We start from the raw sequence: 15,881 nt of genomic DNA, 5'->3' as shown, positions 1-15,881 counted from the left end.
GGGACCTGTAGCCATGATGCTGCCTCATACTGTGACTGAGCCTCACAGGGGCCTGTAGCCATGATGCTGCCTCATACTGTTACTGAGCCTCACAGGGGCCTGTAGCCATGATGCTCCTCCATACTGTGACTGAGCTTCACAGGGGCCTGTAGCCATGATGCTGCCTCATACTGTTACTGAGCCTCACAGGGGCCTGTAGCCATGATGCTCCTCCATACTGTGACTGAGCCTCACAGGGGCCTGTAGCCATGATGCCGCCTCATACTGTGACTGAGCCTCACAGGGGCCTGTAGCCATGATGCTGCTCCATACTGTGACTGAGCCTCACAGGGGCCTGTAGCCATGATGCCGCCTCATACTGTGACTGAGCCTCACAGGGGCCTGTAGCCATGATGCTGCCTCATACTGTGACTGAGCCTCACAGGGGCCTGTAGCCATGATGCTGCTCCATACTGTGACTGAGCCTCACAGGGGCCTGTAGCTATGATGCTGCCTCATACTGTGACTGAGCCTCACAGGGGCCTGTAGCCATGATGCCGCCTCATACTGTGACTGAGCCTCACAGGGGCCTGTAGCCATGATGCTGCTCCATACTGTGACTGAGCCTCACAGGGGCCTGTAGCCATGATGCCGCCACATACTGTGACTGAGCCTCACAGGGGCCTGTAGCCATGATGCTGCCCTATACTCTGACTGAGCCTCACAGGGGCCTGTAGCCATGATGCTGCCCCATACTGTGACTGAGCCTCACAGGGGCCTGTAGCCATGATGCTGCCTCATATTGTGACTGAGCCTCACAGGGGCTTGTAGCCATGATGCTCCTCCATACTGTGACTGAGCCTCACAGGGGCCTGTAGCCATGATGCTGCTCCATACTGTGACTGAGCCTCACAGGGGCCTGTAGCCATGATGCTGCCCCATACTGTGACTGAGCCTCACAGGGGCCTGTAGCCATGATGCTGCTCCATACTGTGACTGAGCCTCACAGGGACCTGTAGCCATGATGCTGCCTCATACTGTGACTGAGCCTCACAGGGGCCTGTAGCCATGATGCTGCCTCATACTGTTACTGAGCCTCACAGGGGCCTGTAGCCATGATGCTCCTCCATACTGTGACTGAGCTTCACAGGGGCCTGTAGCCATGATGCTGCCTCATACTGTTACTGAGCCTCACAGGGGCCTGTAGCCATGATGCTCCTCCATACTGTGACTGAGCCTCACAGGGGCCTGTAGCCATGATGCCGCCTCATACTGTGACTGAGCCTCACAGGGGCCTGTAGCCATGATGCTGCTCCATACTGTGACTGAGCCTCACAGGGGCCTGTAGCCATGATGCCGCCTCATACTGTGACTGAGCCTCACAGGGGCCTGTAGCCATGATGCTGCCCTATACTCTGACTGAGCCTCACAGGGGCCTGTAGCCATGATGCTGCCCCATACTGTGACTGAGCCTCACAGGGGCCTGTAGCCATGATGCTGCCTCATATTGTGACTGAGCCTCACAGGGGCTTGTAGCCATGATGCTCCTCCATACTGTGACTGAGCCTCACAGGGGCCTGTAGCCATGATGCTGCTCCATACTGTGACTGAGCCTCACAGGGGCCTGTAGCCATGATGCTGCTCCATACTGTGACTGAGCCTCACGGGGGCCTGTAGCCATGATGCTGCTCCATACTGTGACTGAGCCTCACAGGGGCCTGTAGCCATGATGCTCCTCCATACTGTGACTGAGCCTCACAGGGGCCTGTAGCCATGATGCTGCCTCATACTGTGACTGAGCCTCACAGGGGCCTGTAGCCATGATGCTGCCTCATACTGTGACTGAGCCTCACAGGGGCCTGTAGCCATGATGCTGCCCCATACTGTGACTGAACCTCACAGGGGCCTGTAGCCATGATGCTGCCTCATACTGTGACTGAGCCTCACAGGGGCCTGTAGCCATGATGCTGCCTCATATTGTGACTGAGCCTCACAGGGGCTTGTAGCCATGATGCTCCTCCATACTGTGACTGAGCCTCACAGGGGCCTGTAGCCATGATGCTGCCCCATACTGTGACTGAGCCTCACAGGGGCCTGTAGCCATGATGCTGCTCCATACTGTGACTGAGCCTCACAGGGGCCTGTAGCCATGATGCTGCCTCATACTGTGACTGAGCCTCACAGGGGCCTGTAGCCATGATGCTGCTCCATACTGTGACTGAGCCTCACAGGGACCTGTAGCCATGATGCTGCCTCATACTGTGACTGAGCCTCACAGGGGCCTGTAGCCATGATGCTGCCTCATACTGTGACTGAGCCTCACAGGGGCCTGTAGCCATGATGCTCCTCCATACTGTGACTGAGCTTCACAGGGGCCTGTAGCCATGATGCTGCTCCATACTGTGACTGAGCCTCACAGGGGCCTGTAGCCATGATGCTGCTCCATACTGTGACTGAGCCTCACAGGGGCCTGTAGCCATGATGCCGCCCCATACTGTGACTGAGCCTCACAGGGGCCTGTAGCCATGATGCTGCCTCATACTGTGACTGAGCCTCACAGGGACCTGTAGCCATGATGCTGCCTCATACTGTGACTGAGCCTCACAGGGGCCTGTAGCCATGATGCTGCCTCATACTGTTACTGAGCCTCACAGGGGCCTGTAGCCATGATGCTCCTCCATACTGTGACTGAGCTTCACAGGGGCCTGTAGCCATGATGCTGCCTCATACTGTTACTGAGCCTCACAGGGGCCTGTAGCCATGATGCTCCTCCATACTGTGACTGAGCCTCACAGGGGCCTGTAGCCATGATGCCGCCTCATACTGTGACTGAGCCTCACAGGGGCCTGTAGCCATGATGCTGCTCCATACTGTGACTGAGCCTCACAGGGGCCTGTAGCCATGATGCTGCCTCATACTGTGACTGAGCCTCACAGGGGCCTGTAGCCATGATGCTGCCCTATACTCTGACTGAGCCTCACAGGGGCCTGTAGCCATGATGCTGCCCCATACTGTGACTGAGCCTCACAGGGGCCTGTAGCCATGATGCTGCCTCATATTGTGACTGAGCCTCACAGGGGCTTGTAGCCATGATGCTCCTCCATACTGTGACTGAGCCTCACAGGGGCCTGTAGCCATGATGCTGCTCCATACTGTGACTGAGCCTCACAGGGGCCTGTAGCCATGATGCTGCCCCATACTGTGACTGAGCCTCACAGGGGCCTGTAGCCATGATGCTGCTCCATACTGTGACTGAGCCTCACAGGGACCTGTAGCCATGATGCTGCCTCATACTGTGACTGAGCCTCACAGGGGCCTGTAGCCATGATGCTGCCTCATACTGTTACTGAGCCTCACAGGGGCCTGTAGCCATGATGCTCCTCCATACTGTGACTGAGCTTCACAGGGGCCTGTAGCCATGATGCTGCCTCATACTGTTACTGAGCCTCACAGGGGCCTGTAGCCATGATGCTCCTCCATACTGTGACTGAGCCTCACAGGGGCCTGTAGCCATGATGCCGCCTCATACTGTGACTGAGCCTCACAGGGGCCTGTAGCCATGATGCTGCTCCATACTGTGACTGAGCCTCACAGGGGCCTGTAGCCATGATGCCGCCTCATACTGTGACTGAGCCTCACAGGGGCCTGTAGCCATGATGCTGCCCTATACTCTGACTGAGCCTCACAGGGGCCTGTAGCCATGATGCTGCCCCATACTGTGACTGAGCCTCACAGGGGCCTGTAGCCATGATGCTGCCTCATATTGTGACTGAGCCTCACAGGGGCTTGTAGCCATGATGCTCCACCATACTGTGACTGAGCCTCACAGGGGCCTGTAGCCATGATGCTGCTCCATACTGTGACTGAGCCTCACAGGGGCCTGTAGCCATGATGCTGCTCCATACTGTGACTGAGCCTCACAGGGGCCTGTAGCCATGATGCTGCTCCATACTGTGACTGAGCCTCACAGGGGCCTGTAGCCATGATGCTCCTCCATACTGTGACTGAGCCTCACAGGGGCCTGTAGCCATGATGCTGCCTCATACTGTGACTGAGCCTCACAGGGGCCTGTAGCCATGATGCTGCCTCATACTGTGACTGAGCCTCACAGGGGCCTGTAGCCATGATGCTGCCTCATATTGTGACTGAGCCTCACAGGGGCTTGTAGCCATGATGCTCCTCCATACTGTGACTGAGCCTCACAGGGGCCTGTAGCCATGATGCTGCCCCATACTGTGACTGAGCCTCACAGGGGCCTGTAGCCATGATGCTGCTCCATACTGTGACTGAGCCTCACAGGGGCCTGTAGCCATGATGCTGCTCCATACTGTGACTGAGCCTCACAGGGGCCTGTAGCCATGATGCTCCTCCATACTGTGACTGAGCCTCACAGGGGCCTGTAGCTATGATGCTGCCTCATACTGTTACTGAGCCTCACAGGGGCCTGTAGCCATGATGCTCCTCCATACTGTGACTGAGCTTCACAGGGGCCTGTAGCCATGATGCTGCCTCATACTGTGACTGAGCCTCACAGGGGCCTGTAGCCATGATGCTCCTCCATACTGTGACTGAGCCTCACAGGGGCCTGTAGCCATGATGCTCCTCCATACTGTGACTGAGCCTCACAGGGGCCTGTAGCCATGATGCTGCTCCATACTGTGACTGAGCCTCACAGGGGCCTGTAGCCATGATGCTGCTCCATACTGTGACTGAGCCTCACAGGGGCCTGTAGCCATGATGCTGCTCCATACTGTGACTGAGCCTCACAGGGGCCTGTAGCCATGATGCTCCTCCATACTGTGACTGAGCCTCACAGGGGCCTGTAGCCATGATGCTGCCTCATACTGTGACTGAGCCTCACAGGGGCCTGTAGCCATGATGCTGCCTCATACTGTGACTGAGGCTCACAGGGGCCTGTAGCCATGATGCTGCCCCATACTGTGACTGAACCTCACAGGGGCCTGTAGCCATGATGCTGCCTCATACTGTGACTGAGCCTCACAGGGGCCTGTAGCCATGATGCTGCCTCATATTGTGACTGAGCCTCACAGGGGCCTGTAGCCATGATGCTGCCTCATACTGTGACTGAGCCTCACAGGGGCCTGTAGCCATGATGCTCCTCCATACTGTGACTGAGCTTCACAGGGGCCTGTAGCCATGATGCTCCTCCATACTGTGACTGAGCCTCACAGGGGCCTGTAGCCATGATGCTGCCCCATACTGTGACTGAGCCTCACAGGGGCCTGTAGCCATGATGCTGCTCCATACTGTGACTGAGCCTCACAGGGGCCTGTAGCCATGATGCTCCTCCATACTGTGACTGAGCCTCACAGGGGCCTGTAGCCATGATGCTGCCTCATATTGTGACTGAGCCTCACAGGGGCTTGTAGCCATGATGCTCCACCATACTGTGACTGAGCCTCACAGGGGCTTGTAGCCATGATGCTCCTCCATACTGTGACTGAGCCTCACAGGGGCCTGTAGCCATGATGCTGCTCCATACTGTGACTGAGCCTCACAGGGGCCTGTAGCCATGATGCTGCTCCATACTGTGACTGAGCCTCACAGGGGCCTGTAGCCATGATGCTCCTCCATACTGTGACTGAGCCTCACAGGGGCCTGTAGCCATGATGCTGCCTCATACTGTGACTGAGCCTCACAGGGGCCTGTAGCCATGATGCTGCCTCATACTGTGACTGAGCCTCACAGGGGCCTGTAGCCATGATGCTGCCCCATACTGTGACTGAACCTCACAGGGGCCTGTAGCCATGATGCTGCCTCATACTGTGACTGAGCCTCACAGGGGCCTGTAGCCATGATGCTGCCTCATATTGTGACTGAGCCTCACAGGGGCTTGTAGCCATGATGCTCCTCCATACTGTGACTGAGCCTCACAGGGGCCTGTAGCCATGATGCTGCCCCATACTGTGACTGAGCCTCACAGGGGCCTGTAGCCATGATGCTGCTCCATACTGTGACTGAGCCTCACAGGGGCCTGTAGCCATGATGCTGCTCCATACTGTGACTGAGCCTCACAGGGGCCTGTAGCCATGATGCTCCTCCATACTGTGACTGAGCCTCACAGGGGCCTGTAGCTATGATGCTGCCTCATACTGTTACTGAGCCTCACAGGGGCCTGTAGCCATGATGCTCCTCCATACTGTGACTGAGCTTCACAGGGGCCTGTAGCCATGATGCTGCCTCATACTGTGACTGAGCCTCACAGGGGCCTGTAGCCATGATGCTCCTCCATACTGTGACTGAGCCTCACAGGGGCCTGTAGCCATGATGCTCCTCCATACTGTGACTGAGCCTCACAGGGGCCTGTAGCCATGATGCTGCTCCATACTGTGACTGAGCCTCACAGGGGCCTGTAGCCATGATGCCGCCTCATACTGTGACTGAGCCTCACAGGGGCCTGTAGCCATGATGCTGCCCTATACTCTGACTGAGCCTCACAGGGGCCTGTAACCATGATGCTGCCCCATACTGTGACTGAGCCTCACAGGGGCCTGTAGCCATGATGCTGCCTCATATTGTGACTGATCCTCACAGGGGCTTGTAGCCATGATGCTCCTCCATACTGTGACTGAGCCTCACAGGGGCCTGTAGCCATGATGCTGCTCCATACTGTGATTGAGCCTCACAGGGGCCTGTAGCCATGATGCTGCTCCATACTGTGACTGAGCCTCACAGGGGCCTGTAGCCATGATGCTGCTCCATACTGTGACTGAGCCTCACAGGGGCCTGTAGCCATGATGCTCCTCCATACTGTGACTGAGCCTCACAGGGGCCTGTAGCCATGATGCTGCCTCATACTGTGACTGAGCCTCACAGGGGCCTGTAGCCATGATGCTGCCTCATACTGTGACTGAGCCTCACAGGGGCCTGTAGCCATGATGCTGCCCCATACTGTGACTGAACCTCACAGGGGCCTGTAGCCATGATGCTGCCTCATACTGTGACTGAGCCTCACAGGGGCCTGTAGCCATGATGCTGCCTCATATTGTGACTGAGCCTCACAGGGGCCTGTAGCCATGATGCTGCCTCATACTGTGACTGAGCCTCACAGGGGCCTGTAGCCATGATGCTCCTCCATACTGTGACTGAGCTTCACAGGGGCCTGTAGCCATGATGCTCCTCCATACTGTGACTGAGCCTCACAGGGGCCTGTAGCCATGATGCTGCCCCATACTGTGACTGAGCCTCACAGGGGCCTGTAGCCATGATGCTGCTCCATACTGTGACTGAGCCTCACAGGGGCCTGTAGCCATGATGCTCCTCCATACTGTGACTGAGCCTCACAGGGGCCTGTAGCCATGATGCTCCTCCATACTGTGACTGAGCCTCACAGGGGCCTGTAGCCATGATGCTGCCTCATACTGGCGTGTCTGTCCGTTTATCTTCCATTTCCTGGGCGTGTATAAATTAGCCACTGAGACGGCACATGCAGTACTCACTGTGTGCAACAAGACTTGCGGTTTCTGCGGCAGGTCAGAGCTGCTGTAAATGTGCGTGAGGGACCGATGTTTCTCGATGTTTCCGTTGTATACCCCGGACAGCAGGGTATTACCGATGTGAGATAACGATAGTGGCCGTCTCTATGCTGACTCTGCGACGGCTTTGCGGATGCATTCATTAGCATATTTTCGCTGCAGACCTCCGTGCGTATTCGCAGCTACGATCAGTAGTGAATCAGGCCCGTAGTGAATTACGCTGTTACAATTCAGCAGTGCTTTATATTAAATTTTAATTTGGTGATGACAATATCATCTATTTAGTAACCCTACGCTCCATGCCAGGCATTGCATCAATATATAGATGTGTCCACATACATCTATCCTCCGTGCGCTACAAGTCGCGCTACACATAACGTGGTGGGAGCTCCTCTTCTTCGCACAGTGATGCAAATATTGAGCACAAGCAGCTTCTGCTGAATAAGAATTGATATGCGGCACGCTATGTTCTGTGTGCGATTGGGGGTGTATCTGCATACGAAATGCTGACACTGTAACGTAGCGCTTCTCTGTGCGAATAAAACGCATTTGAAGGTAAAAAGTCACAGGAAAAGAAGCTCGGAGCCGTTGAGCCATGCCACGGCATGGCGCAACTAGAAGGGCTGTTTAGAGTGCAATGAAGCTAGATGTATGAGGACACACCTGTATCTGTTTTACTGTGTACGTGGCTTATATACACATATTTATGAATGTTACTTTATGAAGTTTTCAGCACTTTGAAATAAAAATCCCTTTATAGAGTGTTATCACGTTTGAATGAATGCGCATTTCTTTGAGCGTTTGGCCGACATCCCCAAAACACGTTGTCTGATTTGAGTAATGATCTCACTGCAGGTGGGGAAAATCCTGAAGATCCCTGTAATAAAGTTCCTGTTGCACTCTGCGTCCTACCTGTGGTTCCTGATCTTCCTCCTGGTGGAGTCCTTGATCATGGAGAGGAGACACGACATATACGAGGGCAGGGACCAAGCCATCTGGCAGAACTCCCTGCACATGGTCTGGGTGGCAGGTGGGCCCACAGCGAAGGTCCTCATCTATGTTGGGTCCAGGACCCAGACTGAGCCCAGGACAATGGTTTAAAACTTAAGCATATATCTTGTTTTAATTACATGCTAAATATAAGCTTTTTCCAGTTAGACCAAAGCCCCCCCCGTACACGCTCCATCTTTTATGACCTCCCCCCCCCTGATATTGTCATTAGTACTTTATTTGCACTTGGCTATCTGGTAACTCTGACTAATTTGTCGGTGCACAGACATCGGGCCTGATTCACAGATCTGCGCTAACCCGATGGTAACCCGATGGTAAGCGTACATCTCCGATGCTTCCCGGTCTGCGCATTTGCACAACGGGTCTTGCAATCACGCTCGCCGATCCCCCCCCCAAGCCACAGCTTGATTGACACACTGCGGCATTTGGGGGGCGGATCGGGGGAGCATGGCAGATCACGTGTCAACCCCGTTTTCCAGGGAGGGACGAAGCAAGGGTCCCGTACGGACACAAATTCCTGGCCTCTCAGGTGAGCAGGACCCAGCCAGGCTGCAGGAAGCTTCAAGTTCCCGCAGCCTGACCAAAGGAGCAACCATCGTGACCGGGGTCGCGATGGTTGCCATGGTGATCCCAGGCTGCGACCCAGGCGCTGGGATCGCAAATGCAGTAAGGAGGTGTCTGAGACCTCCTGCCGCATTGGCTTATGTGCGGCTTTGCAAATCCGTCCGTCTCTGAATCAGGCTCATTACTTTGATATTTGTAAAGTTGGTGGGAAGGTTACTTCAGGACGGGTCACTTATTTTTTTCCACATCTACAAAGGTGACGTAGAAACAGTTCTGCCATTTACGCCCGTGGAATGTATCTCTGTAGGCTTTTTGTGGCACGAGTGTAAGGAGGTCTGGATCGAAGGGCTGAGGAGCTATTTCCTGGACTGGTGGAACTTTCTGGACATTGTCACGATCAGCATGTACCTGGCCTCCTTCTCTCTGAGAGTCCTGCTGGCGGTGAAGGGTTACCTGTCCTGCAATGAGGAACCCGAGTCGGACGTGTGCTACTACTACACCAAGGCAGGTGAGGCCCTGATAGCGACAGGGATTGTGGAGCGGTAATACAGGCGCGCCGTGGTCTGGCGGTGGTCGCAGCATCCAGACATATGACAGTGCGGCAAAGGATGAAGATTGATTCATTTCACTGAGATTTATACAAAAATAGAAACAAGTTCAAATCCTAAAAAAAAGACAAGAGGGGAGATGGATAAATTACCAATCAATCAGCTCCTAATTGTCATGTTACAGGCTGTGTTTGAAAAATGACACTTAGGAGCCGATGAGACAGATCTCTTACACGCGACTGCAGCATTGCCGCCCAAAAACCACTATTTCGGGCAGAGATACACAAAAATGCTTGCGCAGTCTGCTAGCACTCGCTATCTGTGGCCGTATAATGAGCTGCGTCAGACTCCGAATCAGGGCCTATAGGTGGGAATCCTGAATTCGGCGCATTCTATATACTGTCTATGCTGATATTTTTTACTTCAGTCCACAATGACCTTCTGTACATCATAAGCCTCATACAAACGCAGCCACGGTTCCCCTAATGTACGCTGAGCGTTACCTGAGCTGTCAGACTCTAATTACCCCTAGGGACTGATTTCAGAAGTTATAATAAGACTAATTAGAAACTGTAACTCTGCCTGTCATAATGTGTATCCAGCACATAGATTACATACAGTGTCCCATACATTGTAACTACAGGAACCTGGGTCAATACTTCAACAATAAAAGTCTTAAGCTGGGTACAAACTGTGATTCTTGGCCTGACATTGTGTAAAGCTGGCCCATAATTGTGCAATGTGTATTCAGCACCAGGGCCCGACGGTCGGCTTAAACCCCAGCAGATCAGCTCCTGATATACCATGTGCAACATAGTCAACAAACAAATGGTCGACACAGAAAAAGTCGGCATATTTTTTTTTTGTTATTTTAACCATAATCCTCAACCTAACTCTCCCTCTAGAGCCTAACCCTAACCCTCCCTCTAGTGCTTACCCCTAACCCTCTCCCTTGTGCCTAACCCTAACCATCCCCTAGTGCCTAAGCCTAACCCCCCCCACTAGTGCCTAAACCTAACCTTCCCCTAGTGCCTAAACCTAACCCTAACCCTCCCCTAGTGCCTAACCCTCTCCCAGGTGCCTAAGCCTAACCTTCCCCTAGTGCCTAACCCTAACCTTCCCCTAGTTCCTAACCCAGGTACCTGTGCCTAACCCTCCCCCTAGTGTCTAACCCTCTCCCAGGTGTCTAAGCCTAACCTGACCCTAGTGCCTAACCCTAACCCTCCCCTAGTGCCTAACCCTCTACCTGGTGCCTAACCCTCCCCCTAGTGACTAACCATAACCCTCTCCCTAGTGCCCAACCCTCTCCCTAGTGCCCAACCCTCTCCCTAGTGCCTAACCCTAACCCTCCCCTAGTGCCTAGCCCTAACCCTCCCCCTAATGCCTAACCCTCTCCCAGGTGCCTAAGCCTAACCCTCCCCTAGTGCCTGACCCTCCCCTTAGTGCCTAACCCTAACCTTCCCCTAGTGCCTAACCCTCCCCTAGTGCCTAACCCTCTACCTGGTGCCTAACCCTAACCCTCCCCCTAGTGCCTAACCATAACCCTCCCCCTAGTGCCTAACCCTGCCCTAGTGCCTAGCCCTAACCCTCCCCCTAATGCCTAACCTTCCCCTAGTGCCTAACCCTCTCCCAGGTGCCTAAGCCTATCCCTCACCTAATGCCTAACCCTCCCCTAGTGCCTAACCCTAACCTTCCCCTAGTGCCTAACCCTAATCCTCCCCCTGGTGCATAACCCTAACCTTTCCCTAGTGCCTAACCATAACCCTCCCCCTGGTGCCTAAGCCTAACCCTCCCCTAGTGCCTACCCGCAACCCTCCCCCTAACTCTGCCCCTAGTGCCTAACCCTTACCCTCCTACTAGTGCCTAACCCTCTCTCTAGTGCCTAACCCTTCCCCTAGTGCCTAACCCTTCCCCTAGTGTCTAACCCTAACCCTCTCTTTAGTGCCTAGCCCCTAACCCTTCCCCTAGTGCCTAGCCCTAACCCTCCCCCAAGTGCCTATCCCTCCCCCTAGTGTCTAACCATAACCCTCCCCCTAGTGCCTAGCCCGAACCCTCCCCCTGGTGCCTAACCCTAACCCTCCCCTAGTGCCTAGCCCGAACCCTCCCCCTGGTGCCTAACCCTCCCCCTAGTGCCTATCCCTAACCCTCCCCCTGGTGCCTAAACCTCCCCCTAGTGCATAACCCTAACCCTCCCCCTGGTGCCTAACCCTCTCCCTGGTGCCTAACCCTTCCCCTAGTGCCTATCCCTAACCCTCCCCTAATGCCTAGCCTTTAGCGGCCCCCTAGTGCCTAACCCTAACCGTCCCCTTCTGCAGCCTAACCCTCCACCAATTGCCTAAACCTAGCCCTAACCCTCAACCTGACCCTAAAAATCATGAATAATTATGAATAAACATGTGAACATTTTCTGTGTCAACCATTTGTGTGTAGACCTGTTGACCATTTGACCCTGCCTACCTATTGCATGTCGACCATTTGGTGTCGACCTATTGACTGTGTATCTAGACACTGTAGATCTTCCATCCCTGTACCGGTGAGAATATATAAGATGAGACGTAGTGTTACATACAGCCTTCTGCTGTGCAAGTGCAAATCTATGGACGATACGGAGAGTCAGGGCTCCCACTGGTGAGGTGTGTGATGTAAATCCATTGCCATCAGACCGAATAGAAAGGGCTCCAACATATACAATGTCCATATGATTGTGCATGAGATATAAAGGCTGAGCCCACTGATGATCTCCCACAGGACGTCTTGAGTGGAACACGGAGGACCCACAGTTCATCGCCGAGGTCCTGTTTGCTGTGACCAGTATGCTCAGTTTCACACGTCTGGCCTACATCCTGCCGGCACACGAGACCCTCGGGACCCTGCAGATATCCATCGGGAAGATGATTGATGACATGATACGGTGAGGAGCAGAGAGTCACAGAACATACTGACTGGTTCCGGGTATAAGTGGTGGTATAAGCAGGGGCCCCGAGGGTGGGCACTAAGCACCAGGATCCCAGGCTGTTCTAGCTCCAGCTCTACCACCCATAAAGCTTGTGTACAGCCCTGTATCTGCCCTGCCGCTGGCTCCCGGTACTCTCCAATATGGATTCAGGAGGACAATATAAAAATGATCCCCAGATGACTGGGCTGTGATTAATGGTGATATAAGGAGTAATACGTGGGGGGTATCAGCAGTTACTAGTAATGATATTAATGACCAGTAAGTAAATATGAAGCATAATAGTATTGGTGACTAGTAATGCGATGACTAAGTTACAGGGTAGTGTTAGTTACTGCTGATAATAATAATAACTAGTAACATTACTATGTGTCCTGTTCCCAGGTTTATGTTTATTCTCATGATAATCCTTACTGCCTTCCTGTGCGGCCTCAACAACATCTACGTCAACTACAGCGACTCCGACAAGCTGGGAAAGTATGTGACTAATCACCCTCCTACTATATTATAATCTAACTCGGTTTATAATGCTACACTAGGACTTCCGAGTACTTTCTGCAGCTGTGTCCATACAGCTCAGTGTCAGTCTGCAGCTCAGTGTCAGTCTGCAGCTCAGTGTCAGTACAGCTCAGTGTCAGAGTACAGCTCAGTGTCAGAGTACAGCTCAGTGTCAGAGTACAGCTCAGTGTCAGTCTGCAGCTCAGTGTCAGTCTGCAGCTCAGTGTCAGTCTGCAGCTCAGTGTCAGTCTGCAGCTCAGTGTCAGTCTGCAGCTCAGTGTCAGTCTGCAGCTCAGTGTCAGTACAGCTCAGGGTCAGTCTGCAGCTCAGTGTCAGTACAGCTCAGTGTCAGTACAGCTCAGTGTCAGTCTGTAGCTCACTGTCAGTACAGCTGTGTCAGTACAGCTCAGTTTCAGTCTGTAGCTTAGTGTCAGTACAGCGCGGTGTCAGTGCAGCTCAGTGTCAGTACAGCGCGGTGTCAGTGCAGCTCAGTTTCAGTCTATAGCTTAGTGTCAGTACAGCGCGGTGTCAGTGCAGCTCAGTGTCAGTCTGCAGCTCAGTTTCAGTCTGTAGCTCAGTGTCAGTACAGCGCGGTGTCAGTGCAGCTCAGTGTCAGTCTGCAGCTCAGTTTCAGTCTATAGGTCAGTGTCAGTACAGCGCGGTGTCAGTCTGTAGCTCAGTGTCAGTGCAGCTCAGTGTCAGTCTGTAGTTCAGATTCAGTAAAGCTCAGTGTCAGTACAGCTCAGTGTCAGTGCAGCTCAGTGTCAGTCTGTAGCTCAGTGTCAGTTCAACTCAGTGTCAGTCTGCAGCTCAGTGTCAGTACAGCTCAGTGTCAGTCTGTAGCTCACTGTCAGTACAGCTGTGTCAGTACAGCTCAGTTTCAGTCTGTAGCTTAGTGTCCATACAGCTCAGTGTCCATACAGCTCAGTGTCAGTCTGCAGCTCAGTGTCAGTACAGCTCAGTGTCAGTACAGCTCAGTGTCAGTACAGCTCAGTGTCAGTACAGCTCAGTGTCAGTACAGCTCAGTGTCAGTCTGTAGCTCAGTGTCAGTACAGCTCAGTGTCAGTCTGTAGCTCAGTGTCAGTCTGTAGCTCAGTGTCATGATAATCCTTACTGCCTTCCTGTGGGGCCTCAACAACATCTACAGTATGTCAACTACAGCGACTCCGACAAGCTGGGAAAGTATGTGACTACAGCTCAGTGTCAGTCTGTAGCTCACAGTCAGTGCAGCTCAGTGTCAGTCTGTAGCTCACTGTCAGTGCAGCTCAGTGTCAGTCTGCAGCTCAGTTTCAGTCTATAGCTCAGTGTCAGTACAGCGCGGTGTCAGTACAGCGCGGTGTCAGTGCAGCTCAGTGTCAGTCTGCAGCTCAGTTTCAGTCTATAGCTCAGTGTCAGTACGCGCGGTGTCAGTCTGTAGCTCAGATTCAGTGCAGCTCAGTGTCAGTCTGTAGCTCAGTGTCAGTCTGTAGCTCAGTGTCAGTCTGTAGCTCAGTGTCAGTCTGCAGCTCAGTGTCAGTCTGTAGCTCAGTGTCAGTACAACTCAGTGTCAGTACAACTCAGTGTCAGTCTGTAGCTCAGTGTCAGTACTGCTCAGTGTCAGTCTGTAGCTCAGTGTCAGTACAGCTCAGTGTCAGTCTGTAGCTCAGTGTCAGTACAGCTCAGTGTCAGTACAGCTCAGTGTCAGTACAGCTCAGTGTCAGTACAGCTCAGTGTCAGTACAGCTCAGTGTCAGTCTGTAGCTCAGTGTCAGTCTATAGCTCAGTGTCAGTACAGGTCAGTGTCAGTCTGCAGCACGTAAAAGCGTCTATCAGGGGTCGCCCGTCTGCGGCTTTATGCATCATCGGGGTTTTCAGAATTTTTTGCGCATGCGTAGTTGTAAATACAGGTAATACAGGTAATTGCTAAACTACGTGAACATTGCGTGTAGCTCTGAATGAGGCCCTTAGTATGCTCAGAAGATTGTATCACTGACACAATAATGGGTTACAATAGATTCTGTTACAGTGGTTGTCTATGACAAGCTCGCTAAACAATACAGCTGTCAGATCCATAAAATACATTTACCTAAATGTCTAAATGTGAGTGCAGATCCCCCATTCTGCTGCTTGTCAGGGGTCATAATTCTGAAGGTACAGTAGCGTAGCCCCAGTTACTGCCCTCGTGGATCGCTCACACCCATTCAGGATACGTCCATTAGGGAATGAGAAATATTCCATAGGGCGAGTCAGGTTCATCCTCACTGTTATTGGATCATTCATCAGGAATTCTGCTCCCCCCTCATGAAGCTGTAAATGCTGTGTGCTGTGTGCTGGGTGCTGGGTGCTGGGTGCTGGGTGCTGGGTGCTGGGTGCTGGGTGCTGGTGCTGTGTGTTGGTGCTGGTGCTGTGTGCTGGTGCTGTGTGCTGGTGCTGTGTGCTGGTGCTGTGTGCTGTGTGCTGGTGCTGTGTGTTGGTGCTGTGTGCTGGGTGCTGTGTGCTGGGTGCTGTGTGCTGTGTGCTTGAACCTGGATGTGATCCAGCTGTATACACTATTTATTTACCAATACTGTCACATTTTTACTCTCTTTTACTTTTTGGCAGCTTTAACGAGACCTTCCAGTTTCTGTTCTGGACCATGTTCCAGATGGTGGAGAGGACAACTGTGGACATGAACCACTACATGGTGGCGGAGTTTGTCGGTCGAGCTCTTTACGGTCTCTTTACCATTGTTATGGTCATAGTCCTCCTCAATATGCTCATTGCCATGATCACAAACTCCTTCCAGAAGATTGAGGTGAGACTGTACCTCGGCCTTAGGATGAGGCGCTGTAATAATTGATGCGGACCCGCTGTG

The 15,881-nt window shown here is 53.3% G+C and overlaps 1 protein-coding gene across 4 annotated transcripts in view; it reads left to right on the top strand.

The window, feature by feature from the left end:
- LOC148479323 (short transient receptor potential channel 2-like) overlaps nucleotides 1–15,881 on the top strand; it is a 115,338-nt gene that overhangs the window by 80,940 nt on the left and 18,517 nt on the right. For all 4 annotated transcript variants that reach the window (XR_015871986.1, XM_088454617.1, XM_088454615.1 and 1 more), the window contains exons 5-9: nucleotides 8,331–8,505; nucleotides 9,358–9,558; nucleotides 12,347–12,509; nucleotides 12,936–13,028; nucleotides 15,629–15,821. Coding sequence is in view for 3 of the 4 variants with exons in the window: in XM_088454617.1 (XP_088310743.1) it covers nucleotides 8,331–8,505; nucleotides 9,358–9,558; nucleotides 12,347–12,509; nucleotides 12,936–13,028; nucleotides 15,629–15,821 (825 nt within the window). In the remaining variant the exon portion in view is untranslated. The remainder of the gene's footprint in view (nucleotides 1–8,330; nucleotides 8,506–9,357; nucleotides 9,559–12,346; nucleotides 12,510–12,935; nucleotides 13,029–15,628; nucleotides 15,822–15,881) is intronic.

This window comes from Taudactylus pleione, unplaced genomic scaffold (genome assembly GCF_031769625.1).
Source record: "Taudactylus pleione unplaced genomic scaffold, aTauple2 ptg000622l, whole genome shotgun sequence".
Classification (NCBI taxonomy): domain Eukaryota; kingdom Metazoa; phylum Chordata; class Amphibia; order Anura; family Myobatrachidae; genus Taudactylus; species Taudactylus pleione.
The sequence above is the reverse complement of the archived record's forward strand: the minus strand, read 5'-3'. Positions and strand labels throughout refer to the sequence as shown.